The 17,710-nt window shown below is 46.7% G+C and overlaps 1 protein-coding gene across 5 annotated transcripts in view; it reads left to right on the forward strand.

Annotated features, from left to right (window-relative positions):
* Positions 1–16,579, forward strand: part of LOC106656327 (homeobox protein OTX1-like) — a 29,304-nt gene extending 12,725 nt beyond the window's left edge. The window contains exons 1-4 of one of the 5 annotated variants that reach the window (XM_014377249.2): positions 4,821–5,071; positions 7,898–8,288; positions 10,472–10,650; positions 15,371–16,579. In XM_014377249.2, the coding sequence (XP_014232735.1) occupies positions 7,991–8,288; positions 10,472–10,650; positions 15,371–16,291 (1,398 nt within the window). In that variant the 5' untranslated portion in view covers positions 4,821–5,071; positions 7,898–7,990 and the 3' untranslated portion in view covers positions 16,292–16,579. The other 4 variants (XM_014377248.2, XM_014377247.2, XM_023461584.1 and 1 more) reach the window with 4 other exon arrangements.
* Positions 16,580–17,710: the final 1,131 nt, after the last annotated feature.

Below are 17,710 nucleotides of genomic sequence, written 5' to 3' on the forward strand. Positions count from 1 at the left end.
AAAATAACGTTTCGCATTGCGCGCATGTGTAAGGCGTTTTTCAGCATCGCTAAGCACGGGTTATGCCGCAGAGTTCGCCGACACACATACACATTTTTACACAATGCGGGCGTTAAAAGCCCGGGGCCGAGCGCGTCAAAAGCTATTGTCGTGCAACGACGTCCTCCGCCAAGGGCGTCCGCAAAAGACAATCTTGAAAATCAAGAGCGAGAACTGTGCGAGCAAGAGAGAAAAATCAGAGCACATCTCCTTTTTTTCATTCAGATTTCTGGCGATATTTCGCATCCTGGCAATTTGGTTTCGAATTTTCACCGATATAACTCTATAGCTATAGGCTAGTTCCGAATCTGATGCCACCGCCACCAACAATCTGCGATCATGATCTGCCCTCATCAATATATCACCTAACCGACAAATGTATACATACACGCTGCCCTTAATATATATAAATATGCTATGCTGCTGCTGCATGCATGCCGCGATCGTATAATATCCGAGTGTAGAATAGTCACACCCTCCGATCCTGACCGTCTCTCTCTTTTTAGTAAATAATATAATCGTGGGGGGATCATCGGCAACAATAGGTACAAAAGCGGCACCCGCTGACGTGTTTATATAGCTGCTAAATTCACGCACACACGCACACGGACGAGTTTTCATCGCACACATATATAGTAGACGTGCATCGTGATGTCGTTTCACGCTTGCATTATATGTTTGGCATATTATACATTTGGGCAACTACTCTGATTTTTTCGATGCATCGCACCTTCTTCGATCAAAACGGGAAATATTTTCTTTCTTTCGCCTACTGTGTGTACATAATGCTGTTTGTACATGTCGGGGTAGTCCCATTCGTCAGGCCTCCTTTTCTCTGTCCGGCTCCATGTAGCAAAGCAATATTATACAATTGCTTCTTGGCCGTGTAATACACGATGCTCCACTGACCATTGACGCAATGTCATCGCCTTGTCGCTATAATAGTCCGAAAATTATACGTCCCCGCGACGTATCCATAAGGAAGCTATGTCGTCATATTCTTTCTCTTATTATTCGATTTTTCATCGACCTTATGATTGATATTTCAAATATTTTGGCGGTATATATGAATGCGAATATCATTTTTCGTTTATATAATGTCTATATCAATCTCATTGGACAGATGATATTGAACTTTAATATGCTTTTTGCGATGGATGCGGAGTACTTTTTCCTTTCGTTTTTCAATATATAGTAATATCAAGCATATCGACGGATAGAGTTTTCAGCACGCATCTACGTACGATGCATCAAAGTGAGACTCGCGGCATACGGAACGACGCCTCGCTCGCGAGTTTTCAAAAGCATAATGCATAACTCGATATACTCTCTCGCGGGGTATGCATACGTATCGCGAGTTTGAAGTTATTCCAATAAATATTCCATCAGGTATATATGCCCCGTCACGCATGCCCGCACTCAACAGCAGCAACAGCAGATAGATAGATATAGAAGAGGAAAAAAAAGAGAAATAGAGCATCGAGAAGGTGCATTCGCTGTTGCTGCTGCTGTTGAGTGCGCTAAAAGCAAGAAACTGCGAACACGAGACTGGCCTGCGCGCGGAGCGAGTACATATACTGTAAATAAATAGGAATCGCGAAACTGTCAAATATATGCATGGCTTACTCCGATCGATTAAGGCTAATTACGCTTGACAGGCTATGTGCGCTTCTGATTGCGTTTTATCGAATTACTCGCGAGCCGCTATATATGCTGCTATATGCAGACACGCGCGCGCGCGCTCTTGTGTAGCGAGCGGCAACGAGCAAATCAAGCACGATACTATACTCTATATGTGCAGCGCACACGTGCGGCGCCTCTCTATCTCGATAATAATTTTCTAACGGACATATTCATTTGCGCGCGCGGCCGATCCTAATGCGACCGATCACTCGTCGCGCTCGCTGTCATCGCGACGCGGCCCCAGAGAGAGAGAGAGAGAGAAAACGAGTTTCCCGCGCCGCGCGAACAACTCCGGCAGCTGCAGCATAACTCAGATTCATCGCAAATCAAAAATCTGCAGCGCGAGTCGACGTTTCGAAACGTTATAGCAGAGTCCTAGGCCAAATATGCGAACGATTACGAGTGAAAATTTATTTTTCAGACAATTTTGCGAGCACACCTCGCTAATCGTCGCGATGTTGTAACTCGTGTGCTTATATTACGTGGCCCGCGCTTAGAGACGCGAATTATCGAGATCGAACGGGCCATTTTTTGTCGAATCTTACGACGTACTGCAAAGTGCTGACATGGAAGTTTTCGTCGTTTCCAATCGAGGTGAATTATGATCGATGAGCCATTATGCAACGCGAGTGCTGGGCGTATTGGATAAAAAGTCACGATCGATGCATCGCACACGAAGCGTCATAAATGTATGTAAGAGAAGGAGAGAGAGAAAACTGGATTCGCACGTGTGAGGAGCGAGGCAAAGATGATCCATACATAATATACGACTAATGAGTATTATTGACTCGAACGACAAGTTTTCGATGCACGCGTGTTGCTGCTGTGCGGCCAAACAGCTTCACTACACATGATTCCTCGAGCGGACGAAGGACGCTACTGACATTTTGATTAATAGTCTTCAATCAAAGTCTTTTTCAATATTTATTTTAAACAATGCGCCAAATTTTTTCATTTATCTTCTCGATACTCGAGATGATTGATCATTATGTATACAGTTGCGAATGTGGAAGCTAAAGAGTTTAGAGTTGATGATAGTTTTTTTCGACGGTGATAACGCATTGAAAAAAGCTGCATCAATGTGGAAGTTGCGCATACCGCTTTTAAACGAAATGAAATAATACGTGCCACACTGATCAAGAATGAAGAAAAGAGCAAAAGAACAGCCGGTAATATATAACGGTACAAACTCGTACGCACGTATACCCGATGCATGTATTCGGCGAGCTTGTTTCTTTATGAAACACGGAAATTTTTCTGCCTCCCGACGGTGCACGGTGTATGTACGCGCGCGATTTGCGAGTGCGCCGCGCGCGGCGCGAAGTGATAGGAAGAGAGCGAGAGAAAGTTATAATAAGTATCGGCTCATTACTCCTCACGCTTGGTTGGGCAGCTCTGACGATGATGATGCAGTCGACGAATGTGACGTTAGAAAATGACGCGATCGGTTCAAAATAAAAATAAAAAGTAAATGAAATAATGAAGGGAGTAGATAGAAGAGGATAAAAACAGAAAAAAGGTCTGAAGTTGCTACCAGGTACGCGCGCTTGGTAAATGTGTGTTGCAGTCTTTCTGTATTTAAAAGCTATATCGCGTCTCTCTCTCTCTCTCTCTCTTTCCTTCGAAGCTCTTTTAATTCTTATCCTTTCTCTCTTTCTCGTTCGGTGGAGAGCAGTCGCCCGACGACCTGAGATAGGCGATAATTTATAAGTATAAACGTCCTTTTTCGCTTCTCGGCCTCCATTATTGTTATTGATCCAGGCCTCTCGATGGTTTTTTCTTCTTCTTTCTCTCCTCTTTCTCTCTCTCTCTCTCTCTTCTCGCATTCTCGCGAGTATATAGCTGTATACGAGATGCATAAACGAGAATGTGTGTATGTGACTCCGATGATTCCGTATATTCGCCTCAACTCGCACCTTCTATACGGCATACGTGTATATATGCAGCTCGATATATATGGCTCTGGTGCTGCCGCTGGCCGCGAAGAAGAAACCAACGAATGTATAAATGTGTGCGTTTATACGTGCAGGCGGACATATATTATTAGCCGTATCGCCAGGCGTGCACACGCGCGCGCGCGCGCTCGTATATGCAACAGCGGCTAATGATGATCTACGGCCCGGCTACCGCGCACAGCAGCAGCAACAGGAGCTGCTGCGGCGTATAGCTGCACGACAACAACAACAAAAAAAAGGGGAGAGAGAGAGAGAAAAGAAACGAGTCGGAGATTTTCATTTTGCGCCAAGGCCGTCGCCCTGAAAAATAATCGCTAATTTTTTATTCCCTCTACGGAGAGCAAATATTATATATAGAACGGAATAGAGGTCCGAAATTGCCGCCGCTGCGTAAAACGCGTACGACGAGAATACGATGCGATGATGCTGCTGCTGCGGCTGGTTCTGCTGGATGTGTTATAAGAAGGGCGGAGTCATGCGCGCGCATCGTGATCGGCGAACGACGTTATGTACGCCTCGTGAGTTCAGATGCATCTTCTCGACGCTATCTATTCGATCTATGCGTCTTGTTTTACTTCTTCATATTTTTCTCTCGAAGAAAATTTGATTGATTGATTTATGGAAAAAATCACCTGCATGACGAAGTAAAAATAACTATTATTTTGGATCACGAAATGCCATGCAATCGTTGCTCCGTTTTATTTCATCCTTCTCCTACTTTTATACGGTAGCTCGTTATCTCGATCTATCGATCTAACGAGCTCGACCGGAACATCCTCCAGTCCCACCGAAAAGCTTTTAAGAAATTTCTTCCTTCATTCATTCGTATGGTTAGGCATATAATGTGCTTCGAATTACGCCAGTGGTCGCCACCACAGTCGGTGCGGCGTGGGACTCACTAAAAAAAGGTAGGGAAGAGACTCGTTGGCACTCCTCTCTCTCTCTTTCTATCTCTTTTTACTTTCAATTCTATAAAAACTAGTTTCGTTGCCTAGGCCCGATCAGTTCTATACAGTCAATGAGCCATTGAGCTACTGCTCCACACGCACCTGAGCCTGAGTATAAACGACTAGTGTACAAGACATAATATACATCTCATCGTATAGGTGCTGCGAGTGTTCCAAGACTTCATTTCAGTCGATGGATTTTTCTTCAGTTTTACATCATTTTATACGGTTTTTTCGCTCGATTACGAAGAAAAGTTCGTGTGAGTTTTAATGTGGTTGTGCACGTGCGGGTTGTTTGTTGACGTTTGTGCGCTCGTTCCGGTGACTTTAGTGAATGGACTACTAATACATGTCCGATGCACTACTCCGGGCTGTACTGAACATCTGACATTACAGTACCCTAGTGACGATCACGTTGCAGTTTGCCCGCCCATAAAAAGTTAATAGGTAACTTTTTCCTCAGAATTTATGTAATTCTAAAGATAAGGCAGTATAGAAAGACGAGCCGAGATCACCGAGTCACGTCGATTCGATCAAATATCTAAACTATTCCACCTATTGTAGCATAGTTCTAATTGTAGGGCGATATCTATCTATGTATATTCGGACTCTTTTCTCGGGACTGCGCGCAGCGCGACTGTTTACAAACATGCAATTCATTCATGTAGAGATCGGAAGCGAGACGCTGATAAGAGGGGATTTTAAGAAAACGTAAACGGCCGCGGCGCGCGCGCGCAAGCGTCAATTATAGCAATTTATCCTCGCTAGATCGAGCCGCTGCAACTCCGAATCTATCTTTGCCAAAGCCAGTGCGAAAATTGTCGTACTCGACAGAGCATCGACTTTGCGTTCTGCGCGTTCGCGAGTGTCCCGATACAGTGTGTGAGTGTGTATCCGTGCGCGCATACTACTACGCGATCCGCGTCTCGTATGTGGAAAAGACATAATATATAATATAAATCGTCGCAACTCTACTGAAAAACGGCGGTAAATAAAATTCATATTTCTTAGAGAAGAAAAAAAATGTAAATTAAGTCATAACGGAGCGCGGTTCGCAATATATATCTACATTTAATATACATGCGCGCATATATACTCGATCAATATTCTTCTCGATAAAATAAAAAAAAAATAAATAAAAATAAAATAAAATGAAAAGAAGAAGAAAAGAAGGACAGGCTTGATTTTTTTGGATCCTCTCTCTTTCGCTGTCCTCCGTGAGCAACGCCGTAAAAGTGGCAGCGGCAGCAGCAACTCGTGACCGATACGTAGAACGGCGTAATAAATTTCATCCAATCATTTACGCTACACCGAATCCTCGCTCGCGCGCGGTGAGCATAATTTTACTTATAACATATTTTTCATTGTAATGTTCGTCCTCACTTGCGAAAGCACGCGTCGTGTGTGTGTATACAAATCACTATATGTGGCACATATGAGGTTTTTTTCTCTTTCTTTTATAGAGAATGCGACTCTTTTTTCATTTCATCGAGTTGGTGACATTAGAAATTTGGAGTTATCTTGAATTTTTTCGGATACATACATATTTAGAATATGTAAAATCAGAGTTGCGCTTGGCGGCTGGGGCGCGTAAGCGAGCGTGCGTGAATACAATGAGCTTGTTTATTATAACATAGTCGTGTGTACGCGTGCCGCACGTGAGTTTAGTGTGTACCATGTGGGTCAGTTCTGATCAATTCTCATGCAGATAGTAGCATACATATGTACATTATGTGTGTGTACATTTAAAATTAGCAGCATCGGTAGCAATTATTCGACATCGTCGCAGTAGTTCGCGCTGTACAAATTTGCGCAAATCGACGCTCGGACGCACGTATCCAGCGGAAGGGGGAGAGCGAGCGAGAGAGCTGAAAGGTCGTCCTCGCGTATCAGACGAGCTGTCACGATGTGATATTCCGAGAAACGTCGCGGGCCACTCTCGGCCCAGGCAAGATGGATTTGTACGATCACATACCAATACAACGAGCGGTTAATGGTATACATATGATGGTGTATACGGTATACAGTATGCGCGAATAAATAAACGATATACATAAATTCACGCCGAGGACGTCGTTCGTTCGGTAGGTTCGTTGGGGTACCTCGTGTGCCGTGTACAAGCATCTCTTTCTCTCCGCGGTTGATCGCGTTGAAAATGTTATTCTACTCAACAGCTGTGGGATGCTTTTTTTTCTTTCTATTGTTTTTTTTCGCCCCCTTTGTATTATACATTGTAAAATCATTTATTCGACGCGTGAACCGTCTACTTTCAATTTCTGTAATTTTTCTCGCTTACGGGCGTACTTGCAGCAGCAGCGGTGGTATAATAATAACGCTGCAGGCGTCGCATACAGAAGCTCACACGCTTGCACCTCACAGTGTTGGGCGCGATAATTGGGTTCGTCGACTTTTCGTCGTCTGCACGCGAGGAGGCATTTAATGTTTATTTACACAACGTGGAAAAGAGAGAGAGAGAGAGAGAGACGCAAAAGGCGCATTAAAGATACATTTATAAATAGGTCGGAGAGCATATATACTTATAATCTACATTGTAAGAAGATTTACATGTGTCGGTAGTATAATACATCCGACACAATCCGCGCTAAATCCGATTGACGGAAGCTCGTTGGCGCAGTCAGTCACTGCTGCTTCTGCTGCTGCTGCTGTTGTTGTGGCGCACACGTGCAGTAGTTGAATGGCACACGATTCGCGCCCGTATAGTTCCGCGCTCGTATTATATTTGAAATTTAATTGCACATTTTAAGGAATCGTTTTATACTTTATTGCTGGCGATAAAGTCGACGAAGCCTCTTCGTACTTACCGTCGGATACTTTGCGAGATCGTTCCGACGTTCCGACGGCTTATAAAACATAAACTGGCTCGCGAAGTCGTTCAACTCGTGCCAATTTTTCAATTTTATTATAATAGCGTTTAATCTCAATTGCGTAATGTCGTTGCTCGTCACCTGTCTGTTGATATAGATAAAAGCAAAAAAATTGTGCGCGGAGGCACGTCGAGGGGGGTGCGCGCCGATTAGACGCGCAGCTCGGCTCGTCTGGTGTCTGCTGGGGGCCTAGGCGATGGCCTCGTCAACCACGGCGACGAGCAGCAGCCCAGCAGCCGCAGCGGCCGGGGTAGCCTCTCATTCGGCAGCGACCGCCAGCACCACCGCCTCGTCCTCCTCATCCTCGGCGACAGCGGCAGCAGCAGCAGCTGCGGCGGCAGGCGGCTCCGAATTGTCTTACATTGCTTACATGACCGCATGTCTCCAGGCAGCAGCAGCTAGCGATTCGGCAGCGGCTCATCATCCGTCGGGAATCCACCATCATCATCATCCTCATCACGCGGTAACGAGCAGCGGCCAAATGTCGGACCAGTACGGTGGAGGCCTCGTGGGTGCGGCAGCGGCCGCCCAGTACCCGGTGCAGCATCATCCGCACGCGCACGCAGCGGCCCACCACCATCACCATCATCATCAGTTGACGGGCCACGGGGCGCTCAGCAACGGGGCCTACGCGGCCGGAGCCGTGTCGGCGGCCCACTCGGCCTACATGCCGAGCCACGGCATAATCAACCACGCGGCCTACCACCCCTACGCCACCAGCTCCGGGGCCAATATCGGCCTGGAGTCAAGAAACTTGGTACCCTCAGCCTATCCGCAAGGTAAGAGACTTTTACTCAATTTGCAATTTTATACATCTTTTTTCCTTCTCTCTCTTTTTTTTCTCTCATCCTCGAGTTGTCGTCTGTCTATATATTCCAACTCTCTTTCGTGCCCTTTGGGGCAAAGATGAGAGCAAGAGAGCCGAGTGCGTTGGCAGGCCAGGCCGCTCCTCGCTCGCATCCTCTACGTGGGCGAAAAGATAAGCTGCTTATCGGTCCGTATACACGCAGCAGCAGCGGCAGCGGCAGCAGCGCAAGCTCACTTCGTTGGCAACGTCGTCGTCATGGCTACGCACTCGGCAGCAGCAGCAGCAGCAGCAGTAACAGCACTAGCATCACTTGTTGGATGAACTATAGTATAAGGCGCGTTGGTGCTACGTGTTTGTGTGCGCGCGCGTGTAGCCGTGAGCCGACATCTTGGCCGGCACGATGTTTGTTTTAGCACCCACTTAACTTTGCAAGTGCACAGAGAGTGGCTCTGTACACATACTACTGCGAACGGCGGCGATGGAAGCGGCAGTAGTTTTGTATAGGAGTATAGGAGGCGGGGACGCACGTGCACTGCTAATTGCAGGCCAAACACCGAGTTCGAGCGACGTTCTATCTGCTCTTTCTCTGCTGCTGCTGCTGCTGCTGTTGCTCTGCACACGACGATGTATAAACTACGCGCGGGCAGCACCCTGACTGTTGTATATGCTTGCTATGCGCGCGTCAGTCAAGCAGCCAAAGAGCCACAGCAGCTCCTGAAATCGGAGACTCATCCGATTAAGTATTCGCTTTTTAAGCCAAGCAAGCTCGCACATACACACTCACGCGCGCGCGCGCGCTTATACGCGCATGGACGCGCATCGTCCGCCAAAGTCCGCGCCAAACGCAGCACAGCCGGATACACCTTTTCTTATTTTACATTATCTTAGTGGGCCGTATCCAAATTCACCTTGTGTCTCTTTGCCTCTCCTCGAAAGGCCCCGAAATTTTGGCCAATGCGCTCCATCTACTCCTTCCTTTTTGTCTCTCTCTCTCTCTTTCTCACTGCACTTTGCATGAATTCTGATACCCGATCGCTTTCTTTCCCTCTCGCTCGAGTCGCAACGTGAATTAAGATGATTATACTAATAGAATATATTATGGCTCGTATGAATATTGGGGTTGTATAATATAGAGGAAGAAATGGCCCATTAGCAGCCCCTTTTGTGTTGTCGTCCTCGTCGCCGTAGTCGACACAAAGACCCTTGTGTGCCTGACTGCAGTGCGCAAAGCACATGGACGAGCGCGACGATAATAAATCGAATGATGAATACACACATACGCCCCCGTCGTTACAGTTGAATCTTTCCAACTAGCATAGTAGAGAGGCGGTAAAACATATCGATTGCACGCCTAATTGACGTGACGAAGTTCAATCTCTCTCTCTCTCTTTTGGCCAAAGTGGCCCTTTGACCCTTGACGCGTAAAACATCCTTACTCGACTACTCGACTATAATTCAATATATTCGATACTCGTCAGGGCGACTCTTTACCTCTTCTCGGTCGCTCGTCCGCTGCTTTTTTGTCTGTTTCGTTCTACCTATATCATTTTCACGGACAGCTGCAGTATACACGTACGTGGATCGGAAATGCAGTACAGAGTATACGTCGGTTGCAGCAGCGCGTATATACACACCCGATGTTGCAGAGAGAATTTTAGCCGCCGCTGCTGCTGCTGTTGCTCCTCTCTCTCTTTCTCTCTCGGCTCTCCATTTTCGCGGACGCGCCAGAGACTGACTGCTATATATACATAAGCGGATTACGCTTTCTCTCGTCGGCTGAAAACTACTACTGCTACTACTAGCGAGGCAGCAGCGTAGCGCCTACGAGGGGTTGTGTGTTGCGCCCGCCGTGTGAGTGAGGTTTCCGCAGTCGAAATTACGCTATCGCAGCTTCGCACACAGATATATAGATACACACATGACGCGAGGCAAAAACAACCGCCGCTGCTGCTACAAGCTCGTATACTGTCGCTTTTATTCTTTCTCCGCACTCTCTCTCAAGCCTATATATCTATCACTGCATTTCCCCTCTGACTTTTTTCACCCTGTATATGTGCCATGGTGCGATATACACGTATTTTATTCATAATATATTTATATCGAATGATCGAGAGAGCAGGAAAAATACAAATGCTCTGTTGACTCTAAACGCAGTACGCCTGTATGATGTTGCAGCGGCTATGAATAATCGAAAGCAGAGGCGGGAGCGCACCACGTTCACGAGAACCCAGCTCGACATCTTGGAGACACTTTTCGCCAAAACCAGGTATCCGGACATCTTCATGCGCGAGGAAGTGGCGAACAAGATTGGCCTGCCAGAGTCTAGGGTACAGGTAAATAACAGTACCTTTTATTCTCTCTCTCTACGTTTCATTTTTATCTCTAGTTTTTCGGTTTTAGTTTTTCACGTAAAATTGCATCGATTCCCTCTGTACCGTGATTTTTTTGTTTTTTCCGTCGTTGAAAAAAAAAGAGGTATTTACTTTTTATCCTCCCGGGCCAAAAAAGCTTTTCGAATTCGGGCAAAAAAAAACTCAAGCGTAACAAAAATGTGTAACGCATTTTACGTCGAGGCGATATAATTGAAAAATAAAATCAGAGATCGAAAGGAACGATTCCCTGCTATATATATTCTGTAACAAACGAACGAGTACACTCGCAGACAGGATACGCACACTCGTCGTGTTTGCCCTTTTTAACGCCCTGCACACGCGTACACACGCACACATACACACACACACACACACACACACACACACACACACACAAATACGGTAGCCAATTCGGCAGGAAGGCTATCATTATTACGGGCGTCATCACCCCGCGCGATAATAGCTCATATCTATCAATATTTACTCTCGACGCCGCGCGGCGAAACCCTCGGGCGAGCATATAAGCGTCGTCGGGGCTGCTCTCACAGCTTTCAGCAGTCGCTCGGCCAGCGTATAGCTCGGCATCCATAAACATATAGTAGTAGTTCGCGGCTAATTTTTGCGGGTGGCAAAGTCACGCTGTACATGCGCCGGGGCAAAGTAAAGGGCGAAGGGCTGCTGCTGCCTACTATACTGCTACGTACACATACGTGCTGTAACGGCTGGCCGACGGATAAGCCATTTATTTATGGAAGCGACGGCAAAATCTGACGTATTCTTGTACGCAACCCTGCCAGTGGGTATTTCAACAGCTCCGATTGATATTATTTCGCCACTCTGCCAATGCTATAATACACATACACGCGCGCTGCCGAAATCGCTCCGAAATTGAAACGTTAACCCGCGAGCGCGAATAAAGTCTCGAAATGGAAATTTTTCAATCTTCCGCGCGGATATTTTCGATATGATTCGATTGAGGGAGCGACGAGGTGGCAGTAGCTATGCTGCTCGTCTACGTATATATCGGGCGCGTTTTCTAGCGGTGGCGCGACAAAACTTCAAAGAAACCCGTGACGAGCTGCCTCGGGGGCTCTTTTGATGTGCGTTTATACGAATGATACTGCGTGACGCGAAATCACAGCGTACCACCCGAAAAGTTTAAAAGGCCGTTCGGGGAGTTAATCTTCCAGAACAACCCCTTAGGTGCCTTCCGCGGTCCAGAGCCACTTTGATCCCAACGACGCACGTGTATATAGATACGTATCCCACATGTATGTTTATTATCATATTATCGCGTCATCAATTTTCCTACCCTTAATTTTTTATGCTATACGCTATACTACATACGGTCGGGCTGCCCCGTATAACGACCCAGTGCACAACAAGGCTACAGCAGCTTTGATTTATAGCGCAAAATGAAATTTTTTAATCCTAATTGATAAAAGACCCCGAGCGAGCTCGACTTTTTTGTCTCTCTCTCTCTCTCTCACACTTTCTGCCCGCTGCTGCAGCTCCTTCCGATTATCGCACGACACGACCGATCTGAAGCGAGATGATAATCTTTGACCGAAAATTCAGAGAAACGTCTTAATAATCAGATCTGCGAGATCGGAACGAGTGAGAGTGAGTGAGAGAGTGATAAAAAAAACAATTAACTGCCTAGAGACGTATACCTACAGCGATCGGCCGAAAAACAATCTTTCCGTCGGAAGCAGCTTGTCAAGCTGTGCGCGCGCGCACACATTAGTCGCTCGTCGCGCAGATCGGTGAGTAGTCTGTCCATCGCGTTGATTCGGTTCAGAGTTTTTTAGCTGTGCGTACATATACCCTGTTCTAGAAAAGAAAGCTGCCGAAAGGGATCGTTTCGCTGTCCTAAAAGCCAAATAAACATGACACGCGCGCTACGGCCAGTTCGTATCCAAGTTCAGTCTCTCTCTCTCTCTATCTTTCTCTCGCTCGCTCGCTCAACGCTGTCTCTCGCGCAAATCCTAAGCCGATTAGCGATCGTGAAAAAATAAACTTGCGCTCGCAAATCGTCGTCGTCGTCGTCCTCATCATCGAAGGAGCACTTGCTGGTGCTGCAGCTCGTCGATTTAAATTTCATGTCGTACCTCTTCAGCTCTCGCGAACGTCGTCGTCGTTCGAAGGGAAGAAGAGCAACAGCAACAGCAGCATCGCGTCACTTCGCGCGCACGATCGCGTCCCGATCGCTTATGTATATATAAAATATATCCAAAGCTCGTCGACGCGCGATGAATACGAAATTAAAAAAAAAGAAAAGGAAGAAAAAAAAAGATCGAAGAAGAAAAAATGGAAAAAAGGTAAAAAGGCGCGATTCTGCGAATAGTCGCGCGCGCGCACGGATAGGCGTTTATGAATAAAAGCGACGCCTTTTTTTCGCCGTCATGCGCGTTTTTGAAAGGTCGACGAGAGAGAAAGAGAGAGACGCACCGCTGAGTAGCCGGCATCAATGCCCAATTCTCGCACTAAGAAATTCGCTCGTTGACAGATTTGACGAGTAGTACACACAACGCGATGATGGCATGAGGCAAGAAGTAAAAGAAAAAACGAAGCAATAGAAGCAAGAAAAAAGGAGAGCGAGAGAGAAAAAGGAGCTCGTTGAGATCTGTCTCTTTTTCCGCAAGATATAGTTGGCCGCGCGCACTATAATACACGAGAAAACGCGCGTGCGTCTCAACAATGGCAAATTGGCAGGTCTCTATGTTATATACGCGGTGGCTGTATCGGTGGCAGCCAGCTAGCTTCGCACAACCAAGCTCGACGATGTCGTTTTCCGGTGCTAGCTCTGCGCGTTTTTCTCAAAAAAAATCTCGCTGTATCTCGGTATATCTGCTGCTGCTGCTACTGCTGTGTACTGCTACTTGGTGCTTTTGCCCAACACACAGAGGGAGAGATAGAGAGAGAGGAAAAACGGCGTGTGCACGGCGCACACAGGGCACGGCAGAAAATATGTATACCGTAAACGCAAAAGAGAGCTAGAGAACCGGGTAAAGCGCAGAGAGAGAGAGAGAGAGAGAGTCGGTAGAAAATAGGACAAAAGCTATGGAAAATCTGAGTCGGGGCGCGAGAGTTAAGCCGACGTGAATAGCGAGCGCAACTCTCTCGCTCTACCTGTGTGTGCGCGCTTGTGTGCATGCATGAAAGGGTGTACAGTACATACATACATACATACATACATACGAGCAGCAGTTTACACAGCAGTGGCAGCAGCAGCGGAAAGCGTCTGTGTGTGACGCAGTTATGGAGCCGAACGGCGCGCTATTATATGTATACGTTGAATAAAACGTTTCGAAGCTAGTTTCAACCTCCTCCCCCTTTTCCAGAGCCCTTGGCTTTATATGTATGTATATACGTATATATACACACGCGAATACATGTATGCGCCAGTACGCGCGGGGTCGTCGACGTGCAGTCGATTTGTTCCTGGATTATAGCCCCCGCGAACGAGAGAGAACGTCCGATGCGCAATGTACCTATGGCAAACTTGCGCGCACGGCAGCTGCGCCTATCTTTCTCTCTCTCTCTCTCTCTCTCTCTCTTGCTCTCTCCGTACCTTCCACTGTACACACACACTTACACATACATACATATCTGATATGGAGGCGCAAACCTCCTCCGCGCGCCAGATCTCGTAAATATACTCCTCTTGTGCGTAGAGAGATATCAGTCGCGCGGTTGGTTTCCGATAAGTCAGCGATCGTCGCTTCGATGCACACACCAGCTCTCGATCTCTATCCAACCATCCATATAAAATTCGCACCTTCGATTTTACACACTTTGATGGAGACGAAAAGTATATAGAAAACTATGCCGCTAGAAAGAGAACGAGCGAGAAACGATAACAATCAGAGTAATGTACGGTGTACGCGCGCTACTACTCGCCGATTAATGCGACCGAGCAGCTCGACCTACAGCATCCGTCAAGAATAACATTAGGCCGTAGTACGAAAACGCAGAGCAGCGTCACGGCGGGGGCTCGCTTTGGCAGCAGCAGCAGCACGCAAAGCACACCCTCGTATACTATGTACCGCCAGCGCAGCCAGCCAGAGAGAAACGAGAGTCATTGTCCGCGGGGATTATGTCTAGGCGAAGCGGGGCTCGACTACCGCTGCTACTGCCTACCCTAGACAGACAGCCGCAGAGAGAGCTTGCGGCTCGTCGAGGGAGCCCTTCTTCCTTTTTCGATCTTTTTCTTTTTTTTTATTTCATCGCTCGCTCGTCGTTGCGGCTGTTTGTCCTTTGGGTGGCCCAACGCGCCCGCTCCGGTGTACATAACACGTATACCTACCTAGTACCTACCTACCCGTCCGCATATCGCTCCCGCCTCTCTTCGGCGCGATGCAATACACAAAGCAGCCGAAAAACCTCGTCCCGTCCTTTTACGCAGTACATTAAGCTACGGTGCCACGCGCGATTGCAGCTCCACGACAATGGACGAAACGGCCTCGTGTGTGTTGTGTACTTACCTATATTGTATATTAAATGAATGCGACGCACACCTCGGCTGATTTCACTCCAAGCTCACGCGCCCTCCCCCATCTTTATGCCATCTCCTGTCATATTATATCAATATATTATGCTACCATTTGAAACTTTTGACATCGAGACTGAAATGCATGATTCAAAATCAACTTTTTTCCTTCTGTTTTCTGTTGCACAGGTATGGTTTAAAAATCGACGCGCCAAGTGCCGGCAGCAGGCGTCGCAAGAAACCGCCGCAGCCGCCTCGGCCTCGCAAAATGCCCATTCCATGTCCCAAAACTTCGCCATAAGAAACCAGAGGAGGTCAACCTCGTCGCCTCCGCCTCGCAACGGCATCACGACGAGTAGCAACAACAATAACAACAGCAATCATCACAATAACAACAACAACGATCCGAAGAGCAGCAACAACAACAACGTCGTCGTGAAGACGGAGTCTCAGAGCTTGGCCTCGCGGCAGAGCTCGCCCAGCAACGGCCAGAACAGTGTGGCGGTCTCGGTGGCCGCCGCCGTCGCGGCCGCGACAGCTGTGTCCCAGGCGGCCGTCGCCTCGACCTCGACCAGTCCGGCGATCAAATCGCAGCAAACGTTGTCAGTATCGGTCGAAGCGACGACCGCAGCTGGAAACAGCACGAGTAATAGTATCTCGCAGCAGCAGCAGCAGCAGTCATCGGTGCCAGCGATTCCAGTATTGACGACGACCAGTTACTCGGCTGATCAGGACTCGAGCTCGAGCAATAACGTGACCCCGTCGCCGCCCTTGACGCCCCAGGTTCCAGCCGGAGGTGTCGCCGCCGCGATGGGCCAACTGTCCCACGTGAACTACGCCAACGCCTACGACAACTACAGCTTCTATCATCATCAGCAGAATCAGGCCTACTACAATCAGCATTACTTCCACCAGCAGCAGCAGCAACAACATCATCAGCAGCAGCAACAGCAGATGCAGCAACATCAACAGCAGCAGCAACAGCAGCTGAGCTACGCGGCTGCCAATCATCACGCGTTCCCGTCGACGAGCAACGCGGCGGTCGTGGCCAACAATCACGCGGACTACACCGGTCAATACGTCAGTGGGTCGTATTACAGTCATCAATAAGTTAGCTTGGAGCCGACTCTTCCTAACTTTGCTTTACCAAATTTTCCCGTTTTCGCGCCGTGATATAAACTCTTAGTCTGTACTTGTAAATTCTAAGGTGAATCTCCGAGCAACTCGTTAGTGAGTGACATATGTGAAAGAGATTTGGCTATTTCTTTTGCCCCCACATCCCCTTGTGGGAATGAAAATATGAGCCGATGGTCAACGGCGATTTTTCGAAAGGCGAAACAAGTCCCGATTTTTTCCGTGAACTATAGGTACCGCTTTGGAATGGGATTGCTGTGTCGCGTTGGATTTCTAAAAAAAAGAGGAAAATTACCGAACTTTTCCAATGTTATATCAATTTTTCCGAGACAATAAATCGAGTCATATCTCACACGGACATTTCATCGCACGAACGCGCAGTGTCGATTGCCAACGCAAACTTGTGCCTTACAAAAAAAAAGAAAAAAAAGAAAGAAGAACGAAAGGATCAAATCATAATCCTGGAGATTCGAATAAATTTAACGCCGAAATATGTCCATGATAAACTCGATTGTGTGCTTCGATGCTATCCATGATGAGACAAAGGTCGTTGTGAACGAAATTCCAGCATACAATAAATTGTTTCCGTCGTGTCCAGTAAATAATAATATAATACATTCGTTAAAAAATGTATATGGATTTCGGTCATTCGTGGACCGGTACAGTCGCGGCAATTTGGCGGCGTGGCTATTATTCGAAGGCTCGTCCATTGAACGCGGATGTAAAATACGAATGGAATACTAGATTGTGTCAGAAAAAAGCTAAAATTTAGCTTGTGCAAATCTCGATTTTCATTGAGCAGTTATCTCTCCGTGCACTTTCATTTGTACGCGCAAAAAATGTGTACAATGAACACAAATACATTGAATCTATCAACAGATTAAAGTCATCTTTATTTCGTGTTCAATTTAAGGATAGTACAAATGATAGTTTGCAACTACGATGAACCTGAATCGCACTTTGCCCTTTCATCGTTGGACGACTTTTGCTGATATTTTGTTTCTTTGTATATATTGTACATAAAGCATTAACTATACCGTACTTAAATTTCTTTAAGAATAAGAAATGACTGATTAATTGAATATAAAAGTGATTTGGAGCGAAAATCGTTCGCTTCACGAGTCAAAAGAGAAAATTAGAAAGACGATAAACTCGAATTAATGTATAAGGAGACAAGCGCACCAAACAGTCGCGAGAAAAAGACAATTATGGCGATCCAAGCCATACTCATACAATCTTTGCGTTTGCAAACAAAAACGAAATCGATGAATTTAGCTCAATTAAGTATCTCATTATATGTATATAAGTGTACATAAAAAAAATTTGATTGAAAGCGAATCACCGAACTGTGTAAATAATGAATTAAGGTTCACAATGAAAATAAAATTAAAAAAT

Source organism: Trichogramma pretiosum, unplaced genomic scaffold (assembly GCF_000599845.2).
Source record: "Trichogramma pretiosum strain Unisexual culture from Peru unplaced genomic scaffold, Tpre_2.0 scaffold4, whole genome shotgun sequence".
NCBI lineage: Eukaryota > Metazoa > Arthropoda > Insecta > Hymenoptera > Trichogrammatidae > Trichogramma > Trichogramma pretiosum.